This window comes from Plectropomus leopardus, chromosome 21, assembly GCF_008729295.1.
Source record: "Plectropomus leopardus isolate mb chromosome 21, YSFRI_Pleo_2.0, whole genome shotgun sequence".
In the NCBI taxonomy this organism is placed as follows: domain Eukaryota; kingdom Metazoa; phylum Chordata; class Actinopteri; order Perciformes; family Serranidae; genus Plectropomus; species Plectropomus leopardus.
In genome coordinates, this window is record NC_056483.1 from 16,609,277 (window position 1) to 16,627,486 (window position 18,210).

Sequence of the window (18,210 nt, forward strand, 5' to 3'; positions counted from 1 at the left end):
CCGTTTCTGCATTTGAATTTATTTATTCATTGTACTGTCATAAAAACCTTAGCATACAACTTCTAAAAATACCTATGAATCTCAGTTGCATTTATTGGTCCAACATTTCACATATTGTGTGTAAACATCACCTGAAATCATACAATTTAATCACAAACATTACAAAAGTGGCAAGGTGAATCATGCATAGTAATTCCCAGTGGAAATATGCTACAATGTTTTGAGTAGTTTTTGGACTTATGATATGTGTGTTTGAATATCGAGCTCAGCTTAAAGTAACTGGCATTTCATGAGATTCTGTCAATAGTATATTGAAAGATCTGATGCTAAAATTCATTTAAAACCTTTTAATGAGTAAAAGAAATTTTAAAACTGTGTAGTTTTTGTTGGGATTTTGTTAAAAGCGATCTTTGGAATTCAGCTTGTAAACATTAGCAGCCTTGACACTGCATTGTTAAATGTCTCAAAGGCACCATTAGGTCATGTTTTGTGCTTTAGTACCATGCCAGGTGGCGTGAGTGAATGGAGGTAGTGACATTAGCTTCTCTATATTACAATCTGAAAACGTTGCAAATATTGAACCCTCATGTTGAGAGGCAAACCTCCCTCCTCCCACCAGCCTGATGCCAGTCCTTCAGTGTTGCAGCATTAGTGTGAAGTCGCGTCCAAAGGTATTGCATTGTAAATCATTTGCTTTTTTATCTCGGAACAGATTTCTCTTCATAGTAAAAGAGACAAGAGTCACTGGCGGTGTTTTCATGCACAGAGAAGGTTAACTTCTGGCCTGGCTATTGGTCTTTTTGGGGCGCAGCTTTTTATTAAAACTAATAATTGAACAAACACAAGTCTACCATTTTTCTCAGTTCTCAACATACAACATTCAATTCAACACACAATCTTTCAGTTATTTTCTCAATAAAATCAACCAGGTGTTTGCTCAAGATTTCAGAGAATGATGAAAAATGTGGTTCAGTGTTTCTCAAATCCCGAGATGACTTCCTCAAATGTAAGTTTACGGTCGTGAATTTATTTACCTAATATTACACTAATAATCAGAATAAAAATAAGTCATGTTATCACCTCAGACTGATCTGATGCAGCCTAAACTGTTTGGGAGAGGTGAGGTCGGTTCGATAGGAAAATATTTGCACCTAACATACACATGAACGCTTCATCCAAATGCTTCTCTCTGCTTGGGATACATATATTCTTTCTGCGTGTTTACCCCACATGGGGTAACAACAGGTGAACAGCACACACAACTTGCTGCAACAGCTTTTTTTACACACCTCTGATTCTGACTGAAAATTATCTATAAATTCAGACAAAATTTAGCGCCCTGCAAGTGCTACATTCTGATGTGAGTGGTCTTTCTTAAAACAGTAGACTGAGATGTTTAGGGAACTTAAATATATTGTGTCATCTACCAAAAGTTTGCATGTGAGATGTTTAGGGGATGTCTGTAACCTGGGTTACACTGACTTAATACATAAATGTATTTACAGACAGAAGAGTATCTTCTACTTCTATATTTTATGGATTGAATGAATTAAATTTTCTCAAATAGTAATAAAAAAACCGCATTTTTCTGTTATATTTCTGGCATATGAGAAGTGTCACAGCGGGCAACGCCAATCTCCGTCTCATCAGGATGATTTCAGTCAGATTAAAGATGAATATTCTCCATGTAACTACAGATACAGAGAAGTAAAGAAACCAGAAAACATCAGTGTTTAAGAAGAATAATGTGTCATAACTGACAACTGATCGATTTATTGACGCAGCTCTACTTTGACTGAGCAGCAAGTCTCTCATACTATCATTTTAGTACATATCTAATGTTGTGAAAGCCAAAGAGGAATGGGATGTTTCTGTCATGGTGACCTTTTAGCCGGGCATCTCAACCTGGTTCAACAATGTCAGTGTTTTTATGTTTCCATGAATGAAACCAAAGCTGCGCTCACAGAGCTAAGTTCTCTGTGTATTTAAACTCTGCCAGTGACTCTGATTTCACCCTAATGATCTGATCCTGTGACTGCCTCCCTGTTTCCGGATGAACTTCCTGTCAGTGGGGTTTTTAATTGTGCACTCTATCCTCCAGCGCCTTCAGCTCAGCCGCCACCTGGGCTGGCAGATCAGCTCCAACCTGCTGGGTGAAGTAGGTTCTCAACTCTTTGGTCTCCTTCTGCCAGAAAGACTTGGGCACGTCGAACAGGGCACCCATATCCACCTTACCCAGACCTTTAGTGTCGATGGCGCCATCTTCTGGCAGCCAGCCGATAATGCTCTTCTTGGCCGCCTCGTCCTCCCTCTCCCGGCTGCAGCGCCTGAAGATCCACTCCAGCGCGCGGGCGTTTTCACCGAAGCCGGGCCAGAGGAAGGCGCCGGTCGCGGGGTCCTTCCTGAACCAGTTGACGTGGAAGATCTTGGGCAGCTGAGTGGGGGCCTTTCGTTTCTCCATGCTCAGCCAGTGAGCGAGGTAGTCGCCAAAGTTGTAACCGAAGAATGGCCGCATGGCGAAGGGGTCGTGCATGATGACCTTACCTGCAGGGAGACATGACATGATTCATAATTCTAATAAAAGATTGGCTTTAGTGATGGGAAGAGTAACTTCTTTATCATCCCATAATCTTAAACCACTTCATCAATAGGACAATGGATGTTTAGACCAAAAAAAATCAGGTGTGTGAGTGTGTACCTTTATGCTCAGCAGCTGCCGTGGCCTCAGACCTCATGGCGGCTCCAACAAAGACTCCGTGTTGCCAGTTGAAAGACTCGTAAACCAGAGGGACCCCTGACAACAACATTTCTTCATGTTTAGTGCAAAGCTACTTGTGTGTTTTAAATGCCGCTCAGCTTCTCATGTTGACATGTAATACAAACAACATGTAGCTGTAATGACTCCAACATGTAATATGTTAACTTTTTGAAATCTAATTTTCCTTGTGCTGCATTTAGACACCTTTAACAAGTACTGAAACCTTCGAATCCTGAGCAAGGTGTTAAAGTTTATTTCTTTCAAAAACATGAGAAAAAAGGCAATGAGCAACCTGGCCAGAAATGGCCCAAAAACTGCAAGAAATTAGTAGATTTAGAAAAAAAAAAAAAATTAAAACAGAATTATATTTCCATAATCATTTTACAGAATAATTATCATTTAAAGCAGTTTTCAGGTCATTTCCCTGTTTGTTTTGTTTTTTTACTTTCCCAATTGTTTTGTTTTTTTGGGGGGGGGGGGGGGGGGGGGGGGTTAAGATTATTTTTTGGGGCTTTTATTGCGTTTAATGGGCAGGACAGTTTAAGCGTGAAAGGGGAAGAGAGAGAGGGCGACATGCAGCAAAGAGTCCAAAGATCGAACAACCGGCGGCAACTGCAGCGAGGATACAACCTCTGTATTTTGGGCAAAAAAGTGGAAAAAAGTGTAAAGTGGAAAAAAAGTGTGTGTACAGCACAAACCTTCCGGCCTCCTGCCTCCGAAGATGATGGCGTCGATGGGAACGCCCTCCTCGCTCTCCCACTGGGGGTCAATGATGGGACACTGAGCCGCCGGGGCACAGAAGCGGGAATTGGGGTGGGCACATTGAGTCTTGCTTCCTTTTTTTCACACAGAGGAAAAAAAAAGTTTATTCACTCTGAATGTTCATGTTACTCATAGTCACAATCAGTTTATTAAAAGGAATTTTGTAAACACCAACATCTGACTATCATGGTTCATCTCATCGATCTTTAGGTCTTTGCTTTGACATACCACTAGATGGCACTGTATACACTGTGGCTATTCAGTTTACTACTAATACTAATACTAATAACAATAATAATATTAATAATAATAATAATAAACTTTATCTATAGAGCACTTTTATACAAGAAATGCAGCTCAAAGTGCTTCACAATTAAAAATGCAAAAAAAAGAAAAAAAAGCTAGATTGGACAATTGAAAGACAGGTGGTGATAAACAAAGTAAATCACAAGTAAGTACAGTAGAAATAATTGAATTGATATAAAATAGTATGTATAAGAATTTCATTTATTAAAAGCCAGACTAAATAAATAGGTTTTCAGCTGTCTTTTAAAAATGTTCTCAGAACCAGCTTCTCTAATAGCTTTTCGAAGGCTATTCCATAATTTTGGAGGATAGAAGCTGCACTGCCTGTTCTCTTGTGTGTGTATTATAGTTTTTAATCACTTTTTCCAGGCCTTTCCTGTTTTGGGGGTTTTTGTTGGGTATTTTTAACTTTATTTCTTTTTTTTGATTTTTTTTATATGTTCATATGTTAGTTTAATTTATCCAGAAAGCAGAAAATGAGTGTTGAGAGAGATACTAATATACAGTACAGTTTGTCACTGACTAATTCTTGAAGTTTACTGAAGCTGTGTGCAATACTGCAGGGAGTTTTCTTGGTCTAGGGCCTACAAATAATTTGATGTCTTTGTTGGCGAAAAAACAAAATGCATTATTCAAGCTAAAATTGTACCACTCAAACTGCTGAATATTCATTGATGTTCATTAGAAACTAAGTACTTAAGGCAATTCATCTTCCCTAAAACTGCTGAAGCGGGACTCTTTAGATTGATGTCTTTATAAAAGCCTGAGCAGTCCAGGCTGATGTTACCATGCTTCCACGTTTTGCCGTGCCAGTCTGTGAGTGAGACCCCAGCTGCAGGGGGGTCCAGGCCCTCCCACCACACTCCTCCATCGCTGGTCTCACCAACATTGGTGAACATGGTGTTTTTGGCAATGGTGGCCATGGCGTATGGGTTGGTCTTGTCGGAGGTGCCGGGAGCCACACCGAAGAAACCGTTCTCAGGGTTGATGGCTCTCAGTTTCCCTGTAGAGACATGCGCGTGGATTTACGTCAGCTATGGAGTAACATGGGGATTCTGTGTGCATGAGTCAAGCTCCTTCCTCTCACCTTGGCTGTCGAACTTCATCCAAGCGATGTCATCGCCCACACACTCAACCTTCCAGCCGGGCAGAGCTGGTTTCATCATGGCCAAGTTGGTTTTACCACAGGCACTGGGGAAGGCTGCCGCTACGTAACGTTTCACTCCCTGAGGGTTAGTAATGCCCAGGATCTGAGGAGGGGAGAACATAATATTTACTCGACCTTTCATGGATAGTCATCACTTGAAGTGACAGAGCGTAATGGCCAAGCACTTTTGAAAACTCTAAGAATCCCTGCTATACTATTTTCTATTGAATATATTTTTCAGGGACAATGTTCTATTTGTAATGTAATATTTCTTTGCTACAGCGGAATGACAAAATTAGGTAATAAAAGTGATTATTGATTACTGGCTAAAATATATTCACGATCAAAAGTAATCTGATCACCGATTGCAGATACTTTTTAGCTGGGCCCATGAAATTTTATTTTTACATTTTCTCCCAGAAATGACTTCAAAAAGACCTAACTGGTTACTTTATGATCATACAAGTTACCAGTATGTTCACATATCATGTGATTTATCAATGGAAAACATGTTTGCATTTGTTAAATGATCATAATTGAAAAAATGTATGGATGGAAAAAAATACATACATAAAAAATGTATCCCTTATAGTGAGTACTTGATGCCCATAATGTGAATGGAGTGGTGTGCAGTATAGCCATACTTTCTAACAATTTGGAGGCACGTTTGACTGAGAAACACATCGTGCTCGATTTCAGTGCAACACAGACTTTATGAGATGTGGCTGCTGCTGCTTCAGTGTGAGCTCCAAGCTGAGGACATTTGGAGACGGCAGCAACAGAAAGTTTGCTGATCAGACGGGGATTTGGGACCGTCCAGGACCAGATCCCCAGTGCAAAAAATAATTGACTAAAGGTAGCGTTTAACTGCAGACCTTTAGGTATCAAGGCGCAATACCCAGCCAGAAATTTTACACACTCACCAGCATGTGTTCAGCCAGCCAGCCTTCATCCTTAGCGATGCGGGAGGCGATACGGAGGGCGAAGCACTTCTTCCCCAGGAGAGAGTTTCCTCCATAGCCACTGCCAAAGGACAAGATCTGCCTGGTGTCTGGCAGGTGAGATATCAGCACCTTGCCTGGGTTACAGGGCCATGAGTTGACCAGAGGTGCTGGAGAGGACACAGGGAAGGAGATCTTCATTAGTTTTAAGCACTACAAAGCACTTTAAAGATTTGTTTCAGGCTCTTAGAATTTGTACCTTTGAGTGGTAAAGGTTGTCCCAAAGAGTGCTGACAGCGGACAAACTCCACTCCTTCAGACAGTTTGTTCAAGACCGGAGTGCCCATGCGCGTCATGATCCCCATACTGGCCACAACGTATGGTGAGTCTGTCACCTTTGAGCAGGACAAAATGTTTATCACCCTGATCTACAACCTGAAACATTCAGCAAGTCTAAACCATAAAGAGTTACAGCAATTCATTAAAATGTACAGTGATAAACTACGACAATAAATCACAGCTATTTATAGCAACAAATCAAAGCACTGATAGGCTCCACACAGCAGGCTTATTGCTTTATTACATGCTTTTTTCCATGACTATTAAGTGTTGAGGAGGACAGTTATTACCTGGACGCCATATTTTGTCAGAGTCGAGCCGACAGGACCCATACTGAAGGGAATCACATACATGGTTCGACCTACAGAGAGGACACACAGACATGAACGATACATTAATGCAGTTTATTCATACAATACATGCTACAATGAGTCAATATTGACAAATGATGAAAAGGTGGTTATATTGGACATGAGATACAATGGCCTATTGTTAAAGGTTCACTGTCGTGTTCACAAGCAGCAGCATGGAGCAAAAACTCCAAATTTTGTTCATAAAGTACAAAAAGAAACGGGCTGTGTGACACATGTTCCTGTTCCCAATATCTCATGCTTTTTCCTCAGGGTAAACACATGTTCAGATTATAACACCATTCAATAGTACTGAATCAATTTCTGATTTTGCCGGTAAGCTGTACGAGCTTAAACCGTTTTGATTTTAATACAAACCGACTGCATTTGTCACTATGACAAGTTCTTGCAAAATTAAAAAGTAGTCTATATCAGAAACCTGTGTCAACAGCATCAAGACTCTTAATCCAACTTTTACTGCATTATTAATAGGCAATATGAAAATGTGATTACCATTTTATGTTTGTTTGTAAGAAAACTAATGATGCCACCAGTGTCTGACAGGCTGTGTTCAATTTATGGCTGTGTTAAGTACGATGACATGAAGGAGATCAAGTTTCAGGAGAGGTGGGAGGGCGAAAAAGTAGTTCATGTTGTGATTGTTTACTAGAAATTAAGTGTTTTTTAGGGTACCGAGATGAGACAAGAGGGCTCTCTCTCTATGGTGCAACTCTTATCTAAAGTGTGTTTAAGGCAATAATGTTGCGCCATAAATACGCCTTGCCATTCTGTCTAAAACATACGGGCATCGTTGTTCAGCCGTTAAGTTGGCAGCAAAGGTAGTAACAGAGCAGTGTCATTATGTTCCACACAGGAGCAGCTGATGAGTTCAATAAACAGGTCAAGTCCAGGATTTGGTTTATATCAAACCAGTTTGAAGATTTTTACAGGGGCCCAACCCTAACATTAAAAAACTATAAAAGTTTAAAGGGAAGTTGGAATCACACATCTCCTGGCAACTAGCGACAAACATCCTCAACCATCCAGCTACGTACCTGCCATGCATCCAGGGAAACGATCCTGTCTGGCTTTCTGCCAGTCGGACTCGCTCATCCAGCTGCCGAGCTGGCTCTTCACTCCGTCAGCAGGGATGGGGATGGTGTCCCTCTGGTTCTTGGTCACAATCACAGTCTTGCTTTCCACCCGAGCCACGTCCTTTGGGTCTGTACGCGCCAACCAACTGAAAAACACGAGTGGGAAATGATTTGAATTGAACTGAAATTTATTTTGAACATGTAAAAAAGGTAAGAATGAACATGTAAACACGCAAAAACATACAGACATGTCCGAAAAAGGAGCAGAAGGAAATGCAAACTTATCATAAACCACCCCTTCAGTTATTGAAAAATAATTGACTCGTTTCCATTTTTAAATAAATGTAATTTTCTTCCTATATAAACTATATAACTATATACACACTATAAACTATACAGACAATATATAACTATATGTAAACTTATTTACATTGTTGTTTACAGAAAAAAAGGAAGAGATAGAAAAAGGAAATACTGCAAAATAGTACAAAATAAATAATTATAGAATAATCCCTGTATATACCTGGTGACTGTGACCTTTACTGCCCATGTACCTCCTGAAAATAACATCCATGTCCATCTTTTTAAATGGATTCAGTATACATCATCACACCATGGTGCATTAAAAACCCATGAACTTTACAGAAAAATTAAAATTAGGCACTTAAAACTTTTAAGTCCTTACCAGTTCTCATATTTGGAAAGCTTCTTGACCATGCCCTCCTTCTCCAGACCTGCCAGGATGTTGGCCGTTTCCTGCGGCGTCCCCGTCACCACATGCACACTGGACGGTTTACATTCATCCACCGCTCCCTTCACAAACTCAGCCACCGCCGGGGGCAGCGAGGGGATGGAGGCAAGAGAGCGGACTCCAACACTGGCCCCGACACTGCCATGTCTGAAAAGAGAGCGGCGTTTAAGTAATGTTTTACTTTTTTTTAACATTTTATTTGCGATCAAAGGAAATCCCAATTACACTGATAAAATGTTAAAACCTCTGTCTTGTTTTTATCTTCACATCACCTTTCTAGTAAACAAACACAACATGCACTCTGTGAGCATCTTCCCCACCTCTACTGAAATTTGATTTATGGCCTAAGTTCAGCAGTAAATTGGGCTCGGCCTGTCGGATATAAATTACTTTTTAGTCTATTTATTTAAAAAAAAAAAAAAAAAAACCAGAATATTATGTTAATCACCTTGTCATATAGCTTATTACTAATGTAAGTTAAGTTAGTGTTGTGACATCTTCGTCACAGGTTGCTGATGTAGACTACTTTTTAGAGTTTGCCAGAACATCTCATATGAAAAACGTCAGTTCGGCTCTTTTGCATAAAACCAAAAAGGTTTCAGCTCGTACACCAAACTGAACCAGCAAAAGTGGATATCAACCCAACTCTATCTTCTTGTATATAACTTTAATTCCATGGTTCTGTTTCTTGCACTGTTACACTGTTACTTGTGTTACTTGTTTTGTTTTGCACTGTAAGACTCGTACTTTTTATATTTTATATTTTATATTTGTATCTTCTATTTTATCTGTTTTCTTTTTCTATATTTATGTTGCACCAACCCACCAGAACAAATTCCTCGTATTGTGTTAACTATACCTGGCAATAAATCTTTTTCTGATTCTGATTCTGATTTCTGATTCTGATTTTTTCTGCAGCCTCAACAGAGAGTTCACATCTCTGCACTGCAGAGTTGAATTTACAAACAGAGTGGGGAACACATTGTGTCAGATCTATTTTAACCAGGATTTTTGACCAGGATATAATGCAGAGAGCGTCCTCATTGGCTCAAATGAAGACAGCTGGTTTAGTGGGTCAAGACAAATTCAGTGTCTTAGTTCCGCTCAGATGTGACTTTTTCTTCTGCGACATTTTTGACATAGCTCTGGTCTTAACTCACTTTTGTTTCATCTCTAATTTTAACATTCACTCCAACAGATACCGATTGAGTTGGTAGAGCGCAAACACTTTTAACACAAGGTTAAATGACACATGGTTAAAGGCCCCAAATTGGAGTTGTGTGCTGTTCATGTGACAGCAGTGATAACAAGATGCCTTTGCTGCAGTTATTAGTGCAGGCACACTTCTCCACATACAGAGAGGCATGCGTGGGGCCGGCCTTTTGTTTGTTGGCAGCGTGATCGGACAATGAAATGGACAATGTGTGTCTGTGAACAGTGTGAATGACCCCAGATGACCTCTTCAGAAATGTGAAAAATCTGAAATTTGTACTCTTGTATCCTCAAATGAGAAGCCCAGAGGGACTCATAAACAAAGAAACATTGTTGCCAAAGTTTCAATCATAAATTCACCTACATCACACTAATTACACTTTTCCCTTTGCTGTTTCAAAGACAGTGTGATCGTAGCATCAAGTGCAGAAACACAGCACCCAATTGACTGCAGTGAGTCATTCCACGTGCATTACACGCACACACAGGACTACTTGTGCATGCAGACACACAAGTAAATCTGGTTGGGGCGTACAAAGGGCACGGCAGGAACGCAGAGAGGCTCAAAGCGAGAGAGATGATAACATGCAGGCAGACAGGGCAAAGAGCTGAGAGCCGTGTAATGCCAGCCTCAGGGTTCAAACTCCCTCCGAGCAGGCGACCTGCAGCTCGCCAGTTGTTTAACCATTGATGTGGGGCCAATTAATCATGAACAGACTCCTGTTTGTGTTGAAATAAAGACTTACAGTGAGAAATAGATTGGTAATTGAATTTCTTTTTTGTATATATCTTACATTTTGTAATCTTTGACGATAATTTGGGGATGGCTATGGTTTAGGTGGTATTTGTCAAAGACATAATTTCTAATATAAGGATAGGGAGACATGTGTCCATCACTTTAAGCCTGTAGTATCTCTGGTCTGTGTCCTCCTCCTATTCAACTATTGAAAGAAAATCTGAATGGATAAAAATGTTCATTTGTTATTACCACCTGCTCTAAGTAATAAGCTGAATAACCAGAAAGGAGTGGTGTGCTGAGTGATTTGGGGATTTTTGCCCCAGGTTTTGCCTCTCTGGCTACCTGGCCCAAATAATTGAGGTTATTAAGTTGTTAAGTTGCCTGAAGTGAATACTTGGCAATACTCAGGGTTTAGAAATAGTACCTTGAATATAACACAAGCATTTTCGCTAAAACCTTCCTATTTAAAAATGAAGTGAAAGTAAAATGTATCTATGCTCTCAAGGTTTTTGGTTTGGTGTTTGAAAAAGTACTGAGCATAAGATAAAAAACTTAAATGAGACTAATTCTGCACCAGTTGTAAGATTTCGTACATAGATGTTTTGATATAGTTTTGCTGTTGTTAAACCTGGACCCCAATCAATATGTTTGCCAATATTCTATGAAGGTATGCAAGAAAAACAGATTTCCTCACATATTTAAGGTAAAAAATCAGAACTACTTGATTTACAAATTATCATTTTGTAAGTGAAGCATTACTTTGATATTCCACTAAAAAGATGCGGCGATTGAACGTCGGTCAAAGAGAGGAAAGCAAAGCACAGAGCTCTTTGACATAAAGACGGAAGCACAAAATGATCAGAAAGTAGAGATGAACGTCTGTGGTAAAATTTTAAATACAATCCACCAAATAGATGTTGAGACATTTTACTCAAAAAACACAAATGTCAACCATGAGGACTGTTACATCTACACATCCATCAAACACACTTTAACACTCTAATGTCAAAACTAAAGCAAAACTGTCAGTTTTCAGAGGATTTTTGACTAATAACACAAGAATAAAAGATTAACTGAAGGGGAACTAAAAGAACAAAAGTGTTATTGTATCAAAGCACCCGAATGACTTAAGGCACTTTGTCAGTCCTATCAAAAGATATTAGATTATCCAGTTTCCCTAAATCAGCTCCCACAGAGTAAATTAATTACCTATGCTTCCAATAATCCACCCTATTATGCCACTAATTCCTGTAACCATTCAGGAGGTGCTGAATATTATCTGTAATGTGACTAGGATTGGGAAAGTGGATGAGTTGGACTGAATTTGAAATTAATTAACAGAAATCACTCCTTGATTTTGTTGCTGGAGCACAGACGGTGGCCGACTTGAGACAGAAGACAAAGTTTAAGCAGCTGGAAGCGATTTGCAGCTCTGTTGCTCCCTCTTTGCCACAAAAAAAGATTTTCAAACCCTGATGACCTTTGCTCCCAATTTCCCTCTGCACTCATTCAACCTCTCGTGCTTTTGTCTGTGCATCCCCAATCCTCACCCCATCCCCCATACCTGATGAGGCCAGCATGCCTCCATTTTTTTTTTTTTTTAAGTGTGCAAATTTTGAAATATCCAGAGGAGGGGAATGTCAAGGAACAGATAACACACCTCCAAGTCAGCAAGCCAATCCTCACACACCACAGACAGATACGCCTACACTCCTCCCTAACCCTGTTCCTGGTCAATACCGTCTTTAGGGCAGAGTCTACACATGAAGCAGAGACAAGCCAAAGAATCATTTAGAACATGCCCACGTGCCGCATGCATTACCCTGCTACTTGGTACAGCGAGTACCCAGAGGAAAAACACACGGAACATGCACCAGGACGTTCAGGCAAACAGAGGAGTGACGACTCCGGCCATGAATTTGCTCTCAAGCAGAAATACAAACAAAATGCACAGCAGCATGAGCCTCCCTGTCACTAACTCACATGCCCTGCCATGGTGTCAGTCGCTCTCTCACTTTACTCACATGCATCCTTATTGACAAAAAAATAGCAAGCACACAATGCCATGGAGCGCTCACATTGACTCCAGAGTCCCAGTGTGATGGGGTGTCATCACAAAGCCTGGAGGGGGAAAGTGGTTAGGAGAAAGCATGCAGAAAGACAGCCTTTTTTTAAAATCAGATGAAAAATATGAAATGTTTGCTCAATGCCATCTGATCTGAGTGTCTTCTCTGCAGTCAAGTCAGATAAGTTTATTGCAGCACATAGTTAAGCAACTGAAAATGTATCAATGCTTTAGAGTGTAACAGGTCTTATGGCATTGAAAATAATATACTAATCATGTATCCTTATTATATGTGGTAATAAGTTACTTAAGTTATTTAGCCTATAGAGCACATCTCATTACACATACACTGTAAAAGAAAATCTATTAAGAAATACAGGAAGTGTAAACAATATGAGAATAAACTACTTCAAAATGGTCTGAATGGGGGCCGACTTGTGTCGTAAGTAAATTATGCCTGAAAGAAGCTATTATCCCAAATAGGTTCATATCAAATAAGAAGGACACAAGCTTTCCAAAATACTTATGTGTTTTATGTATGTGTTTAAAGTAAAATAAATACAATAAAACAGGTTGGATTAATTGGTTGTCTATAATACTCATGTATTATATGTATATCTATGAAATAGAAAAACTGGCTATATTCGTCTAATTTGTTGTCTGCAATATTTATATATTTCATGTATGTGTTTAAAAAAACAGGCTACGTTAATTGATTGTCTACAATACTCATATATTTTATGTATGTGTATGAAATGAAAGAAAATAGTTTACATTAACTAGCATTTACTAAAATAAACCTAACATACATACAGCCGATTCTGAATAAATGGAAAAAACAATTAGCCATTTTGTGTTCAGGCTATTTAAGACAGAAAGTTGTCCACAATTATTGTATATTTTATGTGTATGTGGAAAAAATAGGCTACATTAATTGGTTGTCCACAATACTTATATATTTTATGTATGAGTGTTAAATTTTAAAAAAAAACGGGCTACATTAATTGGCATTTACTAAGTAATGTTAACTTAGTTAACATGATAGTGGCAGAATTTGAATAAACGACAAAAACAAATTAGCCCTTTAGTGTACACTTAATACTCTCGAAACATTAACCAAAGTACAATGAAACGTATTATTCTCGAAGCTAAAACACGATTTAAAAAACAAAAGTCACAATGACTCACCTTCGTATGACTCCCAGCAACAGGCACGACATATTTGGTGCAAAAAATAAAACTGGTTTATATAAAAAATAAAAGTGTAAAAAGGCACATTTAAGTTAGCTGCAGAGGTAAGCAGAGGAGCAGTAGTGGTTAGAGCTGGCCGCAGCTCATATCTGAACACTGAGGGGACCTTGCACTTTGCTCAGCGTGGACATTCACACGGATACACCTTGATGTAACCAGTAATCTGGATGTCGTCCTGCTGCACGACCACAAAGTGCAGATAATTTCCCTGAGAGTCCACAAACGTCTCACCGCTCTTCTGAGTAAAGTTTTAACAGTTTCCTAAACTCAGCCTCGAGGAGGAGAAGGCGATTCTGTTTTAAAACTTAAATACAATGTAGTTTTCTTCTTCGCAGGTTGTGTCCATATTGTTGTTTTGTCTCTCCTCCAAACCATGGACCGACCGGCGGCTGGCTGGGTGTCCTTCCCGGCTGACGCAAGCTCCCGCAGGTCCTGCAGCAGAGACACCAGCGCGGGGAAACACAACCCGGAAATACGAGTAATGTTACGGAAATACATGTCACCGGCTGTTGACATTAAGCTCCCCACTAAAGGTTACATTTGAAAAGTAGGTTTCAGATTACAGAATCACAGCAATGATAACATCTGGGCAGTTTGTAGATCTCAAATCCCAAATAAACCCACAATGGAGAGAACAAAGCACTTATGGATGTGGTGTTTTTGGATGTAAATCCTGCACAATGTATCATATATTGTGTTTTGTTATTATGTATCCCCATCACCATCAGTATCGTTTACACACACATGCACTATTATTTTTCCAAACTTTAAAAAAGCTTCCTTCAGAGTCAGAAATTACTTTATATAACTGTTTTCAGTGGCTGATACACTAAACTTCATTTGTAAAATAAGCGGAGTGCACCTTTAATTTAAATCTAAATATGAGGGGGCACATATGTACAGAGGCTATGATTTTGCCACAGCAGTCACAGGTTCGATTTCAATCTTGTCCCTCTGCTACATGTCATCCCCTCTCTGTCCCCCTGTCATGCTATGACGGTCCTGTCAACATAAAGGCTTAAAAGCCCCTTGAATAATTTTAAAAACAAACCTTATATCTAATATTATGATCTCACTCCCATTTTGTCTATTCCCTTTTTATACATGCATCCATAGTAAGAAAAAAAAAAAATTCCCAAAAATCTGAAGGGACGGTCTCAAGGGACAGAATACAAGAAAAAAAAGACTTGTAAACAGCTTATTTTACTGTACAAACCTGTACTTTTTCTTTTAACATTAGCTTACTAACGTTTGCAAATAACCTTTTCCACTTGTTATATTTGAACTGTGCAAAGAGTGAGTGTCAAATAACTCAAGTTAGTCTGAGGTTGTAATATGTTTTCAGTGTAACGTTTAACTTTCCATTAGGCCTAATTCTAGTAGGCTACCAGTTAATCTGCTGATTTTGTCCTTGATCAACTGATACACTGATTAGTGAAAAATGTCCCTCATAATATCCCAGAGCCCAGGCTGACACTTTTTGTGTAACTGTCTGAAAAACAGACACCTTTGAGAATTAGTCTCCAATCATAAAAAGCAGCAAATCCTCACATTTGAGAAATTGGAAGCACTAAATGTGAATATTTTCTGTTGGTTAATTCATTGATTAATCTTTGCAATTTTAAAGACTCAAAATTAAAACACAACTTGTTTTTCTATAAGTAAAGAGCTGAAAATCATCTTGTGCTCCAACACCAAAATATGAACCTGGGACTTTGTGATTTTGGACATCACGTTACATAATGTTTGAGAACTCAAGGTCCAATTTTAAGCAGTTCTCACTTGCTGCCATTCGAGGCTGTATTGGTGTTTACTGGGGGTTTATAGTAAATCCTCCAGGAGAATATTATTGTTATTATCACATTTACAACATTGATAAGCCTGCCTTATGAATGAAACAGTTGTGTTTTTTCAGACAGCAGCAGGATTGCACTGTAAGGCATCTGGTTTTTAAATAATGAGTTTCCTGTTAATCTTTCTCTCTCTGGGACCAGGGGGAGGGGGTCCAAACGCACATTACACACATATACTGTATAAGCCATGAGTGAGAGGGGAAGTGAAGGGGTGGGGACTGCAAGGAGGAATATACTGTAGATTACAGATAAAGAGAGATACAACATGTCTGGTTAAACTTCAGCCCTCTTGTCTCGTGTTCTCTGATAGGACCTGCAGAGTCAGCAGGCCAACCAGAGACTCCCAATGCACATGGAGAACACACACACACACACACACAAACACTCACAGTAAATGAATGCATGCTATACAGCCACAACTGCTGCAGTCCATGATTATGAAAGGGAACATTCAGAAATGCAGCAACTGTGAAAAACTAGCTGCCACATGATTTAAAGATCCCATATTATGTTCATTTTCAGTTTTATTCTTGAATTTTGCCTTCATCCAAGAACATGTTTACATGATTTATTGTTCAAAAAACACTGTAAGCCTGTAACTCATGGTCTGTCTAAAACGCCTTAAGCCTCCCTGCTGAAAAAGAACAGTTTTCTCTGATTAGTTAGTGTTTCCAGATCTTCCACATCTGGGCTTTTGGTGTCTCCTTCCCATCTTTTTCATGTATGGAACAGCACTTCTGAAGCACGTTCTATCTTCATTGACGGTTTCACTGGATTTGCATGTAGGCAACAGTTTGGGTCGGTGTTCAATTCCTGTCAGCTGATGTTATCAACATACACTGCAAAACAGTCCAACAGGAAATACACAGCGACCCATTGTGACCCATTGTGTTTCTTCAGGGAATCCCAACGGCTAGTTTAAAGGCACACTGTGCGTTCCAATTCCCATACTACAATACTATATAGGTGGCAGAAAAGATTTAGTATGTCCAAATACATAGTATACCAAACGCAGTATGCCAGAAATACCAGGATGTTCTCCTACATCCAATCAGATTTTGCAGTATGCAAGCCAACATGCTTTTCTGGCTATTCTGACCCACAATTCTCTGCACAGCGGAAGATTCGTCACATCAACTGAGCCACAAACAGTTGACAGAACCCACAATGACAGGTGACTGCACATTCAAGTGACTGATGACTACTCGACTCGAATGGTAAGAATAGGAATATTATTTGTTGAAAATAATCATAAAGATTTCCAACAACAAAAACTAAAAATAATAATGGCAGAGAAATGCATATGCAGGCTAATTTCATTGCCGTGTATATAAAATGTCAGAATCTACGATGTACGCAGTTATATTTCAAAGTTTTACATTGCAAAATAACAACAGCAGAGCCCTGTGGTTTAATCTCCATCTCTGCCGAGTTTGGGGAATAGTGATTTGTTTTATCTCCATAGTAACAGATGTCTGAGAAAGAGGGTCAAAGTTCAGGGCACAGTGTTCTGATGATGTCCTGATTTTGTGTATACTGAATGCATCAGTACATACTTGTAAGGGCAGCCGTAGTCTCTACTAAAAGTAAAAGGAAAAAGTGTGCGATTCTGAACACACCCACAGTGTTCAAATATGGACTGTGTGCATTTCTCTGTGAAGTGTGTTTTGATACTCTCACTGTATTTATATAGTACTCTAGTCTTCCCAAAAGTCTGAAGAACTGACTGAACATTTTACTAAATTTTGCAGTTTGCGGGACATTTCTTGTGTCTTATTTTGTTCTTCCTGTGTTTTCTTTTTTTTTTTTTTTAACAAATCAAATCAATTTTCTCATGTTTTAGAGGTTTAAATAAAGAAAACTGATGCCAGTTCAGGTGTTAAAGAGTTAATAAAGCTTTCTTGCTGTGCTTGAGAAATATGAAACAGCAGAAACTTCACATTACGTCACATTTATTTAGCAGTTACTTCTGTGTATAGCAACTTCAAGTAGATCTTGACGAATGAAAAATTAAAAACCACATGCAGAAATACAGTAATATAATGGAAGTTTCCATCAGGGGTATAACTACTTCACATTTCAGTGCAAAGGAGCTTTTAGACATGAAACTATACATACTGTTACATTGCATCAAGTTAATATGGTCAGTGTGTAACTGTGAAGGGGGATAATAAAGTCCTGTGAAAACACTGCAAAGTGATCATTTACTGACATGGTCACGAATCCTAAAGTTCTCCGTCTCTGCCTTCATTTTCTCGCTGCTTTTTGTTCACGTACACAACCTTTGTCCGCAGTATGTCTCAACAGCCGAGTTCTAATCACTCACTCAATCACATCAAAGAATCAATAACTAATGGTACCGGCACTGTAAACAGGTGCACCCTTTGCTCTTTGGATGCCTTTTGGCATATTGATGGCATGTAACAGTGCAGATGACCCAGGCTGTGTTTACAATGGGAGGCTCTGACGTCCTTTCTGTCCACTCAGGGACCTGTATTTGTTTTAGGCTTTAACCTGACTGCGTGAACCCTCGGTTCTGTCACACAGCTCCTGATGAAATAGCCCACGCCACAGCAGATGTACATCAGCAGATCCCTGAAATACTGGTCGTAGTAGCAGACACACTTTGGCCTCAGGGATCA

At 39.3% G+C, this 18,210-nt stretch overlaps 1 protein-coding gene across 1 annotated transcript; it reads right to left on the minus strand.

Moving 5' to 3' along the window:
* Positions 1–7: 7 nt before the first annotated feature.
* On the minus strand, positions 8–14,059 carry pck2 (phosphoenolpyruvate carboxykinase 2 (mitochondrial)). Its single transcript, XM_042510110.1, has 11 exons — positions 13,653–14,059; positions 8,383–8,595; positions 7,659–7,843; positions 6,544–6,614; positions 6,174–6,309; positions 5,897–6,084; positions 4,914–5,076; positions 4,614–4,829; positions 3,457–3,594; positions 2,699–2,794; positions 8–2,544 (listed from the first exon to the last, which is right to left on the minus strand). The coding sequence occupies exons 1-11, from the start codon at positions 13,682–13,684 to the stop codon at positions 2,078–2,080; spliced, it is 1,905 nt and encodes a 634-aa protein (XP_042366044.1). The 5' UTR covers positions 13,685–14,059; the 3' UTR covers positions 8–2,077.
* Positions 14,060–18,210: the final 4,151 nt, after the last annotated feature.